Consider the following 15,382-nt stretch of genomic DNA (forward strand, 5'->3'; position numbering starts at 1 on the left):
CACCAGCAGCCCCTGCCCATACACACATCACAGCCTCTCAGCTGGGCCATGCCACTGGCTTTCTGCATTAACCATTTTCTACCAGCGTGCAGGTTGACTTAGTAACCCTTTGTATGCTGCCCATAATAGAGGATGCCCCCCATCTACCATCTGCCCATACACACATCACAGCCTCTCAGCTGAGCCATGCTGCCTGTAGCCGGCTTTCTGTATTAACCATTTGCTACCAGTGTACAGTTGCAGTCAGTAACCCTTTGTATGCTGCCCATAATAGAGGATGCCCCCCATCTACCACCAGCAGCCCCTGCCCATCCACACATCACAGCCTCTCAGCTCGGCCATGCTGCCTGTAGCCGGCTTTCTGTATTAACCGTTTGCTACCAGTGTACAGTTGCAGTCAGTAACCCTTTCTCTGCTGCACACATCACAGCCTCTCAGCTGGGCCATGCAGCCGGCTTCCTGCATTAACCCTTGGCTAACCAGCCTGTAGTTTCACTCCGTAACCCTTTGTATGCCGCACACAATAGAGCAGCCCCTGCAGTGGCACAGCAGCCTAGCCCAGCCTCCCCGGCAGAGTAACCCTTTGCACGCCGCAGACAGGAGAGGATGCCCCCGGTCTGCCAGTACATGTGTGCTGTGTGAGCAGAGGAGCCGCAGCCGCTGACGGGGGAGGGATCTCCTCACCTCCTGATCACGGCTGCTCTCTCCTCCTGCTCCCATCTACATTCAAATCCTTAACGTATTTTCTCTGTTTCCCTCCTCCTCTTCTCCTGTCTCCTTCTGCCTTTTCTTCTCCTCCCCTCCCCCTCCTCTGTGGCACCTTCTTCCTTCCCCCCTTTTTTTTGGCTCTGATTTACCCACTGCATTAGCTCGCCGGGCAACCCTGTACACCGCTCACCCCTTAATGGCGGCATCTTCAGAGGAGGAGACTGATCGGCGACCCATTAGGAGAGTCCGGTCAAAAAGTGACACCCCTTATCTGGCAGAAGCGAGGATCTCCCTGAACCTGGAGACAGGTAAGAACCTCCCAGCCCTCCTCTTTCCTCCCAGGAGCTGTCCTTGCCTCCAGTGCTGAAATCTGCCTGCAGCCTCTTTGTGTCAGATGACCCCCATGTCCTCACTGCTGAAAAGAAACTTGACAAGGTGCAATGGGTTCTCCTTGCTCCATCACCATGACAGGTGACCCTTTGGGACCCACAATGTAAACTGTCATAGAGCTCAGGTGTGAATTGTCTCCAGTCTTCCTTCCAGACACCTTGATTGACTTGAGATTGCCAGTTCTTCTTGCTGTATGACCATGAATCACGAGAACTGGGAAATTGCAGCTGGCATTTCAGATGGCAAATGCAATAAGGCACTAGCTGGCATGAATATGAAAAGGCCAGCAGCAGAATATGTGCCATGGAAGGAGACTGCTGGAAATGCAGTAGGTGACCGCTTGGAGTGTTATTAGGCGGCATGGCATAGTTATAGCAGTGCTGATCACAGGACCCATGCTCCAGGCGGGTATACGGGTAGAGCTGGGAGCACTTTTTCTTGGTTTATGTAAAACTTGTTGACTACCATCTGCCATGTGACGTTCCACCTGGTCACGCTCTGCTAATGTGGCTGGGACAGTCGCTGCCACTGTTCCCTCCAAGCTGTGTTCTCTGGAATGGAAAGAGTTAAAAATTCTAAATTCTGCTCCAGGTAAAGCTGTTAGTTAGGCCTCATGCACACAGTCCACAAATCGCGGAACCGCGCAACGTGCATCCTGGCTGTGTGTATGCCGCCGTTATTTTCGAATACCTCTAGAAATGTTCTATCCTTGTCTGCAAAACGGACAAGAATAGGACACGTTCTGTTTTTTTTCGGGGCCATCAGAATCTTTTGAGGCCCCATTGAAATAAATGGCTCCGCATCGGATCCTCAAAATAATGCGGATCGGATGCGGACCGAAACTACGGTCGTGTGCATGAGGCCTTAGTATGTTGTTTGAGGGCAGGTCACATGACAGATTTTGACCACTTCCAAATCCGCTGCTTATCGTACGGCAGAAATCGCTGCGGTTTGGCATGCATGGTGCAGTCCCGCTCTCGTTTTAGCGTCACTGGATGGCAATAAACCGCAAGCAGGCTCCCGATTCGGCTTTCTGAGGTTTCCACCAAGAAAGGATGTGTACATTCTTGGCGCACTCTAGAAGGCCGCATGAGAAAAATCCTCAGCTGCATAAATTGCGGCACGGCCTTCCATCGAAAAGCGTGGGAGGCGGTTTCAGCTCTGATTCAGTGCGGTTTTCGGCACTGATTCCGCTCTGAAACCCATGACAAAAAAACAATGTGTAAACAAACTCTTAAAGGGGTTTTCCAAGATTTTTATACTGATGACCTATCCTCAGGATAGGTCATCAGTATCTGGGCGGGAGGAGGGGTCCCGACACCCGGGACCCCCGCCGACTCCCGCAGTGCACCTGTGAACACTGTGGCCTTCTCTATGCTCACCAAGCACAGTGCTGTACATAGTATAGCGGCTGTGCTTGGTATCACGCTCAGCGCCATTCACTTCAATAAGTCTGAGCTGCTGCTAGGCCACGTGACCTGAGAGAAGGCCTTGGCACTACTGCAAGCACTGCTGACTGTTCAAGCAGCTGATCGTCAGGGGTCCCGGGTGTCGGACCCCCACCGATCAGATACTGATGACCTATCCTGAGGGTAGGTCATCAGTATAAAAATCTCAGAAAACCCTTTTAAGGCCTTATGCACATGACCGTATGCGGTGCGTAAAAAAACGTTCCGCAAAAAATATAGATGACATCCTTGTGCATTTCATATTTTGCGGAAAAGAACAGCTGGCCCCTAATAGAACAGTTCTATCCTTGTCCGCAATGTGGACAATAATTATAGGTCATGTTCTACAGAGTAAATTCAGGTTTTTTTTGTGGGCCCATTGAAATTAATGGTTCCGTATACGGTCTGCAAAAAAAACGGAACAGACACAGATAGAAAATACGTTTGTGTGCGTGAGGCCTAACCCTCTCATTTCCAGAGCACAATGCTTAGAGGGGACACTGACCGATGTGAAGGGTTAACCCGGATATTTTATACAAACGGCCATTCTAATAGAGGCAGCCATGGCCTACGAGGTGGTCCGCTATAATGGCTAGCTAATGGCCTAATGTCTCATTGTGAATATATCAGGATTAGGGATCAGAACTGGTCATTTTATTTCACAGCTGCTGTGAGATCAGAAGTGCAAAAATAAGGTTAATTTTGTCGTAAAAATACTTTTTTTAAATCTGCTGGGTTTAATGAAAGGATATGTTGCCATGGTGATTGAAGAGCTCGGAGACAATCGCTTACAGAGCAGTCAATCAGATCTGGAGTCTCGCGTGTGTATGTTATGTTGTTCATTCATGCAGTCAGATTGTAGACAGAGGCGCTCGTTTCATTAATTAGGCAGCAATGCTTGACAGGCAATGTACTCATTAAGATCTGTGTAAAATGCCTATGATGCTGCTGAATGGGGTTTGGTGCTACTACTAGTGGCCTAGCATTTCCATGTACTAATACTCCCAGCAGGACACCGCCTACGTATTTTATGATGAGGCATTGGTAACATTTGAACCTGAAGACTACTTTAGGGGCACATTTATCTAAAACCATCCTTGTTCCCCTCAGCAACCAGCTCAGCGCACCTTTCATTTTATCACAAACAGCTGAGCGCTGCCTGGTTGCTAATGGCAACCAAAGACAGTTTTAATAAATGAGGCCTTCTTCTTCGAATGATGTGTTTTTTTAATTAAAGGGGTTGTCCGACCATAAGGACCTATACCCTATCCGCAGAATAGGGCATACATATCTGATGAGTGGGGCAGGGGCGTAGCTATAGGGGAAGCAGGGGGCCATCCAGGAGGAGGAGGACTAAAAGATTTTGTCAGGGCCCCCTCAACAGTATTACACAATGAAATGATATACAGTGACAGTATAGACAGTGTAGGAAACGGATGGAACAGCTGCCGGGCCTGGTCTGAGAGGGCGATCTTTACTAGCCACAGGAATGGGGGCGGCTTGAAAGGAAGGGGTTGCAAAAAAATTACTGGGGGATGGGGGGCCCCATTCAAAAATTTGTTGTGGGGCCCAGTCATTTCTAGCTACGCCACTGGAGTGGGGGTTCGACAGTTGGGTCTACAGAGTGAATGCATGTGTGCTGCCTCTCCATTCAACTCTAAGGGAGCGCTGTATTCATCTTCTCTTCAGCAGACCCGTAGACTGGACCAGCATCGTACATGCATGACCATGACTCCATTCTCTCCAGGGAGTCTAACACCGCTTTATTGTGGTCGGTAGGGGTGCTATTGGAGGGAACCCCCCGATTAGATATGTATTCCCTATCCTGTGAATGGTGATAAGCTATTATGGTGGGCCAACCTCTTTAAAAAGGGGTTTCGAAATTCAATGGGGGGAGATTTATCAGAACTGGTGCATAGGAAAACTAGCCTAGTTGCCCATAGTAACCAATCAGATTAATTCTTTCATTTTCCAAAGGAGCTCTGCAAAATGAAAGGTGGAATCTGATTGGTTGCTATGGGCAACTAAGCCAGTTTTTCTTTACACCAGTAACCCCAATGTGATTTTTAAAGTACACACACACAGTGGGACCTGTTAATGGGAGCTTACTTACCTGCTCCCTGGCACTTAGTTCTTGTCTGTGATGTGAATCCCAGGCTGTCTTCTCCAGACTTCTGGTCTGTGCAGGTACCAGAAGTCTGGAGAAGACAGCCCGGGAGACACGAAGCTGGAACCGAGTGCCAGGGAGCAGGTAAGTATCTCCCCCTTGGGTGAGGGGGTAATTTACAAAATACATTGAAGTTGGAAACGCCCTTTCAGGGATTGTCTGGGACTTTACAGGGCAAAATTTTGCAATACATAGGGTGAAATTAATCATTCTCCTTGCACCTTAACTAAATGGACTTTAGCCCAGAGAACCACTTCTAGGTCAGTGGAGGAGAAATGGAATCAGCAATGAATCCCTCAGCAGATAGTGGACGTTCAGGCGGCCTGCCCACTGAGCATTCTTCTTTCTACCATCTCTTGTCTCCTACCTTGATGAGTGGACCTGTCATGGTCTCCGATATCTGTGATATGCAGTTGTAACCAGTGTTAGGGTGGAGTTTTGCAAATGTAAAATGGTAAATCAGGTCCACGTGTAGGATCCCTATATAGGTGAATCTGCACAGTCCCCAATCGGTATGTTTTCCTTACCACACGGGTATGCAGGGCAGGCCCCATGTAGATGGGCACCTATTAGACTCACGGTACTTGTACTGGCCTGCTGATGAAGCCGTGTGTGATACCACAATGAAAATATATGGGGAAAACTCCAGTGAAGTGTACCCACACTGTAATCCTCAGGTGGTATGCATTGGTTTTTCATGACCTGGTACAAGTGTTGAATGAATGGCTTTATCCGCCTCTTCAGGCGTCGGTACAGTGTCTGTGGGTGGTTTCAGATGACCACTTTCCCCAGAGTCTTGTTGTGGAGCATTATAAAATTATTATGAAATTTGTCCCCTTGACTATGGCTATAATTGTGGTTGTTAGTTTTGGTACTACTGCAAATTTCACAAAAGGGAACATTTTGGTTCTAAATAGAGCTATTCTCCTACCAATAGAGGATTGCTTTTAGAATAGATTATCCATAATTCTGTCATGATGGCTGACCTTTAGGCTACATTCACACGACCATAGTGTTTTGCAGTTCGCAAATTGCAGATCCGCAAAACACAGATATCGGCTGTTGTGTTCCGCAAGTCTGAAAACAGGAAGGACAGTTCTGAGGACTGTATAATGGGGGAGGGGGGAGTTCTGGCCTGAGGTTTATACAAAGAGCATGTGGCCTGGAATATATGGAGAAAATTTGACATCCCTTATGTCCCAGAATACTGGCACCAAAATCTGGCAAAGTGCAAGTCTACGCCAGGAATGTGGCATAGATTATGGCGTAAATCTGGCGCACACAGACCTGCAAAGAAGCAACACAAATATTAAGAAGTGTGCTCCTCTTAAAGGGAACCTGTCACCACGAAATGTAGTGCAATATGCAGGCAGCAGGTTATAGAGCAGGAGGAGCAGATCAGATTGATATATTTGGTTTTATGGGAAAAGATTCAGTAAACATGTAATTTATACATTTAAACCTCTGCTCTTTTTATGCATCAGAGTCATGTGGGCGGTCCTACTCAGTGATTGACAGTAACTCTGCATGACTAAGCATACAAGGTCAGTAGGACCTCCCACATGACTCAAATGAATAAAAAGAGCAGAGATATAAATGCATAAATTACATGTTTTACTGACTCTTTTCCTATAAAACTATATATCAATCTGCTCAGCTCCCCCTGCTATATAGCACCCTCCCTGCCTGTGCATTTCACTGCCTTTTTGTGGTGACAGAAGTCAGATTTTATACAGCCCAATAAGTGATTGATACCCTACTCCCCTTTTTTCAAAAAGAGCAAAAATTTATTAAAGAAAAAAAAGAATAAAGTGTACCATGAAAACAAGTGCGGAGGGCTGTTTTTCTGATAGTAAAGTAAGTCATAGAAACAATGGTTTTTGTGCAAAGTGCAAGTCACAGATTATACAAATCCTAAATGTATAATAAAATAGTAGAATTTCCATATTAGAAATAATCCAAAACTATTGTGTTTCGCCCGGCACAATGGCGGCCACCATTTTACAGATCAGAAGACAGTGAAGAAGGCATCTGCTACCAAAAAGGGATCATTTTTGGCACTTGGAAAAGGGAAAAGATAAGTATAAGAGCCTCACAGTGTCTCCAGGACCTTTGGGGCCCACTATGGCTTCAGAGACTGGGCCCACAACAGGGTCCTCTGTCACTCTGGTGGGCAAGTACGACACATAACCATACAGTAGGCTTACGAATTTATAGTTCTGTGCTGGGTTTTGTCACGATGCCAACTTCAATAATCTAATTTATTCAGATTATAGCATAAAGTTGTGATATTCAGGGAAAATAAGAGCTCAATGTGGTTAAAAGTGGCCTTAAGTAGTCGCAAGCGGTGTGTTTGTGACTTTTTAAATGCAACTTTTTTTGGGGAAAAAATTCACGAGTGCCTCTTTTTATGCCACCTCACCACTTTTTCAAAAAAGGAGATGGAACAAGGGCAGGATAGGGGCCAACACACAAGACAAATTTATCTTCATTTATACCAGTTTTCTGTCGCAAATGAAGCCAGAAATCTACGGCAGCTCTGAGCTGTGGTAGATTCCTGTTTAGGCGCTTGGACTGCGGGAGGATGCACCTAATTTATGGCGAGGCCTGTGACTTGTCATAAATCTGTTGTATCCTCCGGCAGTGCACAGAAAGTGCGGTTCTTGATAAATCTCATCTTACGTCCTTAATTCATAAAGATCAACCTATTAAGGGTCCATTCACACGTCCGTAGTGTTTTGCGGATCCACAATACACCCAGCCGGCACCCCCATAGAAATGGCTATTGCGGACAAGAATACGACATGTTCTATTTTTTTCCGGAGCCACGGACTGGAATTTCGGTGCCGCGCTCCAGAAATGCGGATGCGAGCAGCACACTGAGAATGAATGGGTCCGCACCCGTTCTGGATAATTGCGGAACAGGTGTGGACACATTCTACGGACGTGTGAATGGACCCTTAGACAAATTTAAAGAGAACCTGTCACCTCTCCTGACATGTCTGTTTTAGTATCAACCTGAACTCCCCATGTCAGAGATTGACAGAGCATAGTCCCTACAGGTGGGCTGATGCCCATGTCCTCCTTGCTGTTGCTGGCTGGTTACATAATGATCTGATGCTATTAACACTGGGAGCATCAGGTACTTATGCACCTGGCCAGTGGTCACAGATGCCCTCCTACATTCAATTGTATGGCTGTCTTCAGGAGGGTGATACAGTTGAATACAGTGGTGGGGAACAGAGTCCATGGCTCCTTGCCTGCTGTTCATCCTCATAAGCCAAAGGCCACTATATGAGGCAGTGTACAAATGGTGCAGGGACATCAGGCCGTAGGCTGGAAAAGGCCTGTGATCTGCACCAGAGTCGGTGGCTTGGAATGGCATTCAGGTATTTACTTTTTCTTCTTTCCTTGCCCATTTGGGGAGCATACTACTGGGGGCACTGTAGGGGTCATTACTAGGGAAAGTCCAGACAGCATGCTGAAGGTAGGGCTGTCTTGTTGCTGTGGCCCGCATCTCATATCCTAAACCTCCTGCTTCATATCTTAAAGGGGTTGTCTCACTTAGGCAAATAGAATTTATTATGTAGAGGAAGTTAATACAAGCCACTTACTAATGTATTGTGATTATCCATATTGCTTCCTTTGCTGGCTGGATTCATTTTTCCATCACATTATGCACTGCTCATTTCCATAGTTATGACCACCCTGCAATACATCAGAGGTGGTCATGCTTGCACATTATAGGAAAAAACACCAGCCTCTTTGGTGGTCAGGACCGTAGGAGTGGGCGTAGGCCAGTGCATTTTCCTATAGTGGGCAAGCACGACCACCACTGCTGGATTGCGGAGTGGTCATAACCATGGAAATGGCAGTGTATAATGTCATGAAAAAATGAATCCATCCAGCAAAGGAGGCAATATGGACAATCACAATACATTAGTCAATTCTTTGTATTAACTTCCTCTACATAATAAATGCTATTTGCTGAAGTGGGACAACCCCTTTACTTAGAGACAACTGTAGGGGAAGGATGAAGGAACATGACAGCTTCTGGGGCTGTATATTGTGCTACCCTATGCCCCTGCCCCATGTACTTTACTTAGAGACAACTGTAGGGGAAGGATGAAGGAACATGACAGCTTCTGGGGCTGTATATTGTGCTACCCCTGCCCCTGCCCCATGTACTTTGCATATACAGTATTTCTGAGTTCTGCAATTCATTTGTCATTAATATTAGAAATTTATGAATAAACCAGCAGGTGACTGTTTTTTAATAATCAGCTAACCGTTTTTTAAAAAGCAAAAAAATGTCTGACAGTGCAGTGTGTTTTTCGATAGGCTGTATGTGACCGCCGGCCACCAAACATTCACCCATAGCCATATGCTGTACATTGCTGTAACTTTGACATTTCTAATACTGTCTTGGCGTTAAAGCGGTTCAAAGGGGTTGCACACAGTCCTAGGGGACCTCAGAGTGTCATACGCGACTTTTCAGGACAGTTGGGACACTTACGATTTGGACCGTATTTATTTGGACCAAATCTAATCTGATAGCTGTTTAGACCGAATATGACCCAAAATGAATTTTGTGGAATTTGCTCATCTCTACCACGACCATCTGTGATGAGATCACACTGCACGGTATAAGATCTATTACATACTATGTGACTTACAGGAATTTTCTGGTCTAGAAAACTTATTTTCAAATACCCTATAAGGAGTTAACAGAGGAGGGTCCACTGTCCAGGTCCTCTATTGGCCAGAACTTCTAGAAGGAACATCTCTCTCTCTCTCTCTGGAGGACCTGTCCTGTTCATGCATGGACAGACCATTAATTTCTACAATTGTGGTCAGCTTATCATTGTGGTTGCGTTTAACAAAATGAGATTAAACAACCCTATTTAGTCCTTTTTTATAAGGTTGCAGCTTTTAGAATAATTACATTATTGCACAATTTTCTTGATGCTTAATAGAAAATGGAGTGCAGCCAACAAGACGATTCGTACATATGTTCCCATCACTTTGTTTTGTAATAGAGAACTGCGCTAATTGCTTGTCCCTGCCTAGTTATCTCCATCTTGTCTCTCGACATGTCAAATCGTGAAAAGACTTTTGGGTCACAGTCATGTCCCATATACCAGACTATGAGAATTTGTAGATTATTGGGCGCTGGATTTTTATGTATGATCTTTTGGTTAGAATACTGTGATTTCAATGAAATATATTACGTGGAAAGACTGATGTGGAAATGTAATAGAGCTAGCGAAGGATCAGCTTTCTTGCCGTAGCAGTAATGGAACTATTTGTCTTGAAGGACTCAACTGCGGACGGTGAAGAGCAAGAGTCAGCATTTTCATTTTCTCTCAGCAAAATGACAGTCATCAGACTATATGTGTTTACACTCTGATAATATTACAAGGGAAGAAAATCCTAAAATATTATTGTGCTGTTTGTGCTGATTTAGGCAAGTTTGGGAGAAGTTTATACAGATTACAAATGAACAGTTGACTGTTTCAGCTGAAGAAAGGTAATCACACATATTATAGATACTATGGGGGTCATTTATTAAAGCTACTTTCACACTAGTGGCAGGATGGATCCAACAGGCTGTTCACCCTGTCAGATCCGTCCTGCCGCTATTTCGCCGGACCACCGCTCTGTCCCCATTGACTATAATTGGGAAAGGGGGGAGCTCAGACGCAGCACGGCGAAAGGCCGCTGGACTAAAAGTACTGCATTACCGACTTTTTAGTCCGGCGGCCTCTCACCGCGAACTGCCGTGCTGCGCGGGAGCTCCGCTCCGTCCCCATTATAGTCAATAGGGCAGAGCGGCGGCACGGCGAAATAGCGGCAGGAAGGATCCGACAGGGTGAACAGCCTGTCGGATCCGTCCTGCCGCTAGTGTGAAAGTACCCTAAGGCTGGCGTTTTAGATGCCGGTCTAAATAAAGCCCTGCTCTGGCCGGGGCTTTATTAAGATGCCTCTTCATAACTTCAGCGGATCCTCCGCCGCTTCTAAATATGAGCCAGCTTCCTCGCTGTCTTACATTTAGACCTTTTTCTACACCTGAAACAAGCGTAGAAAATGGTAAACAAGACGGGGGTCCCCACCCACACCACAACCACTTTTATAGACCTGGAGTGAGCGGGGGGAAGTCACAGATTGCTGCACAACTAACAATTGCGCCCCAATCTGCTCCTGAAATACGCGTATTTCCACTTGATAAATGACCCCCAATGTCTATTGCATAGGTCTGCACTGATGGTCATGTGCAATTCTGCAACAATTTTTGTTGCTATGATTCATTTAAACTTCATAAAAAAAAAATGTAAATCTGCTTTCCCCTCTGACATGGAAAATGTGAGGCTCTCCTCAGCTCTTACTCATCTTCAGTTAGGTTTTCTTCTTTCTCTTATTTCTTTTTCTTCTATTTATTTTGTCACCTACAGTTGTTCTTTTTGGTCTTTATTTTCCATTTGCTCCATCCTTTGCGCCATCCCCTTGAGGTGCTTGGTCTTCTCTCCTGTTTAATGCACTTGATGGTTTCCTCCACCAGTATATGAAATTTAAGGTCTGTTGTGGGTTAGGGTACTTTCATACTAGCGGCAGGACGCATCCGACAGGCTGTTCACCCTGTCGGATCCTTCCTGCCTCTATTTCGTCGTGCCACCGGACTGCCGCCCATTATAGTCAATGGGGACGGAGCGGCAGTCCGGTGGCACGGGGAAATAGCGGCAGGACGGATCCAACAGGGTGAACAGCCTGTCTGATCCGTCCTTCCGCTAGTGTGAAAGTAGCCTTAGTTGACATGCCCGGAAAGTTTATTGGGTTTCAGTGATGGAATCTGACTTCACACAGAGTTTTTAAATTCTGATTCCAATGTAGAAGCTGCTTTGGAATCATCGTGGAAAATGCCTTAAATCTGCCTCCTATTGTTTTCAATGGGAGACAATATGCTGAAAAAGAAGAGCCTTATCCTATCTTGCTGTGGTTTTCGTGCTGACACCAGTGCTAAATTTGCATTTTTATATATTTTTTAAAATCTTTTTTAAACCTTTTTTTTAAAACCTTTTTCTTTTAAAACTTTTTGAACCTCTTTTAAGTCCCCTTAGGGGACTTGAATATGCATTCTTCAGATCGCTTCTCCTATACACTGCAATTAATTATTATTGCAGTGTATGGGAGATTCACTGTGTCCGTATGGAACCCTACTACCTGCAGGCCTCCATAAGAACTACAGCTGTAAGAGTCTCAGATTCTTCAGTGGCCAAGACTATCACAGAGAAGGAACAACGTATTTGATATCCCCACCCCCTTTCTTGCTCTGGATAAAGGTGCTCTGGCTCTATGACTCACCTCGTCAATCTCAATAAAATGTATTATAAATATAGACAGGCACACTTAATTTGGAATAATCCAGAGATCTTTAGTCGATATCATCCACATAGTCCTTTATGTTTATAAAAAAATATATATATTTTTTATAAAAATTAGAATAATGTGACTTAAAATACTTAAAATCCCGATACCCCTCTATTTGCCGTATATGGGGTAAATATGTTAGGTCTCCCTTTACTCCTACATATAGATCTAATCTGAGACTATATAAATAGTATCTATCCCCTATATATACCCCTTCTGGTCCAATTGAATGCTGGATTAGTATTCAGCTGATATAGTTCAAAAAATGTTCAGGATTAGGTCAATCCTGAACATTGTTTGATCTATAATATCAGCTGAATACTAAGGCCGCCTCCTGAGCTGTGATAGGAAGACCATGGACACGCCCCCTTAGCTGAGGCAGAAAAGACACTCCCCTGAGCTGCCAGCTTGATATAAATCAATGAATGAGGAGATCTCTGGATCCATGTGAGGTACAGGGCTGGTTCTAGCTTTGTTAGGAAGAGATTGTCATTTACTATATGATGTCTGATTTTCATTGTTTACATTAGTCACGGGATAACCCCTTTAAGCTAGTCAAAATAATGGTGACTACACCTGTACATAGGACCTCTTTATATATGGATCCTTTAAACGCATGACAGTGATCAGAATATGCTGAAATCTAATCTACCATAGGGTCTGATGGTTTTCCATAGTTTTTATGACTCCAAAAAAATGTATATGAATTGATACTATTCATAGATCTACAGTATTGCATTCAGAGACGTGCATTTTATGGTATAAATTTCCTTAGTAACCTGTGTGGTTGACCCTTGCAGTGACTACACATAGGTTTCATTAGCTCTCGCTATTTATATTTCATAGACAATCATAATCAATAGTGGATCAAGTGTAGGGCAATGAGTCAATGGTAACTAACAGAAACTCAATATGGCTTGTCGCAGTAAAATATTTAATGACTTTCAGGTTGCAAAAATAGAATCTTGTAAATTAATAAAGGTCAAAGACACAAAAAAAAAACCAGTTAAACAACCTGTATTTACTAAGGTGAAAGGTTATTTAAAGTTAGTAAGCGTTATTAGCTCTGATGATTGGATTCGGAAAAGCTGAGTGGCTTTCACTGCTAAGCTTCATAAAGTCTATATAAATTAGGTGTCCATCTGTTACGAGTTGTTCGGCAAATCTGAGACCATGGAATAACATTGCCCTATTCCTGGCCTCTAATGATCTCTGGGCAGATAACAGAGTTTATGGAATAAACAGATACAATTTAAGAATTTCTGACATTTTTGTAACTTTATTTTCTTTTTGAAATAAGAATGCACTATGTGATGTAAAGTACAGATGTAGCAATCCTCTTTTTTATTCTTCAGTAAGCAACGGCAAGAAACTTTTCATTGACTTTTTCAACAGCTTTGAGTGGCTTTTATGGCGTGATATTACACCGTAGTGTATATAGAACTGCTACATCTGTAGCTGCAGAAAGGAATGGAGGGAGAAGGTAGCGGAATAGTTCTATATCCTTACTACTAAGGGCTCATGCACAGGGCTAGTCAGGATCTGATCCGCGTTTTTTGCAGGATGGATGCGAATCCATCCATCTCAAAGTTGCAGCAAAAGATGCGGACAGCACACATTCCGCAGCCCCACAAAGAAAAAAAAATATGTCCTATACTTGTCCTTTTTGTGAATAAGGATAGGACATTTCTGTAGGAGTAAAAACATGGTGGCATGCACTTGGCCTGGATCTGTGTTTTGTGAATCCGTAATTTGCGGACCACAAAACACAGCTGTGTGCATGAGCCCTTAAAGGACTTCTGTCACCCCCCCATTGTGCAATTTTCATTTGTCAGCTGAGTGCAATCATACATGTCCTACCGTTGTCTGTGGCTTATTTCTTGTAAAAATCATACTTTTATCATATGCAAATTTCTTCACTACCAGCAAGTTGGGCGTGTACTTGCTGGTAGCCACCGCATCTGCCTCTTCTAGACACGCCCCATCTCCTCTTGATAGACAGGGCCAGCGAGCACTCTCCTCCTCCCGCTGACCCCGTCTGCTGCTGAATTCCCATGCCTGCGCCGTAATGTTCCTCGATCGGTGCAGGCGTACTTACGTCACACTACACCCGGAACAGAAGACTGCCGGCTTTAGCAATAATCGGCAGTCTTCACTTCCGGATGTAGTGTGATGTAATCGGCGCAGGCGCACTGAGGAAGGAGCTGGCAAGCGTGCGTCCTTCACTCAGTACGCCTGCGCTGATCGAGGAACGTTATGGCGCAGGCACAGGAATTCAGCACCAGACGGGGCGAGCGGGAGGAGGAGAGCCCTCGCTGGCTCTGTCTATCAAGAGGAGATGGGGCGTGTCTAGAAGCGGCAGATGCGGCGGCTACCAGTAAGTACACGCCCAACTTGCTGGTAGTGAAGACATTTGCATATGATAAAAGTATGATTTTTACAAGAAATAAGCCACAGACAACGGTAGGACATGTATGATTGCACTCAGCTGACATTAGCAAATAGCTAATGTCGGCTAATGAAAATTGCACAATGGAGGGTGACAGAAGCCCTTTAAAGGGGTTGTCCGGGTTCAGAGCTGAACCCGGACATATCCCCTTTTTCACTCAGGCAGCCCCTCTGAGATAAGCATCGGAGCGTTTCATGCTCCGATGCTCTCCCTTGCCCTGTGCTGCATCATGCAAGGCAAGGGCTTCTTTGTTTACATTTTGACACTGCTAGGCAGAGGCTTCCACCTAGCGGTGTTGCCAGTGACATCACGGGTACTAATAGGCAGGCTTTAGATCTGCCCTAGCCTGTTTTAACCATAGCCCACCTATTAGTGCCACTGATTTCACCGGGAACACTGCTAGGCAGAAGCTTTCGTCTAGCAGAGACCCAATACATCACCGGATTTGCAGAAAAAGCCCTTGCTCTGCGCGATTCAGTGCAGGGCAAGGGAGAGCATTCAAGCATGAAATGCTCCAATGCTCATCTCAGTGGAGCTGCCTGGGTGAAGGAGGGGATATGTCCGGGTTCAGCTCTGAACCTGGGCAACCCCTTTAAGTATCTTTTTTTTTAAGGATAAAATGTCCTTCATGTAATGTTTATGCAAAAAGGTTGTGGTTTTCCATTAACATTTACTATATTCAGATATAGGTGGATCTATTGTTGGTCTCCTCCTGTACATTTGCTGATTAGTGCTCAATTATAAAGCCAAATAGGGTTTTCTACTAAAATGAGATGTGAAGACCTGATATCCAAA

The 15,382-nt window shown here is 44.9% G+C and overlaps 1 protein-coding gene across 1 annotated transcript in view; it reads left to right on the forward strand.

The window, feature by feature from the left end:
* Nucleotides 1–1,297: 1,297 nt before the first annotated feature.
* Nucleotides 1,298–15,382, forward strand: part of LOC122939437 (ras-related protein Rab-20-like) — a 117,416-nt gene continuing 103,331 nt past the window's right edge. The window contains exons 1-3 of the mRNA XM_044295506.1: nt 1,298–1,426; nt 4,703–4,797; nt 10,181–10,243. Coding sequence (XP_044151441.1) covers nt 1,298–1,426; nt 4,703–4,797; nt 10,181–10,243 — 287 coding nt within the window. The remainder of the gene's footprint in view (nt 1,427–4,702; nt 4,798–10,180; nt 10,244–15,382) is intronic.

The sequence above is a fragment of the Bufo gargarizans genome, chromosome 5, assembly GCF_014858855.1.
Source record: "Bufo gargarizans isolate SCDJY-AF-19 chromosome 5, ASM1485885v1, whole genome shotgun sequence".
NCBI classification, from domain to species: Eukaryota; Metazoa; Chordata; class Amphibia; order Anura; family Bufonidae; genus Bufo; species Bufo gargarizans.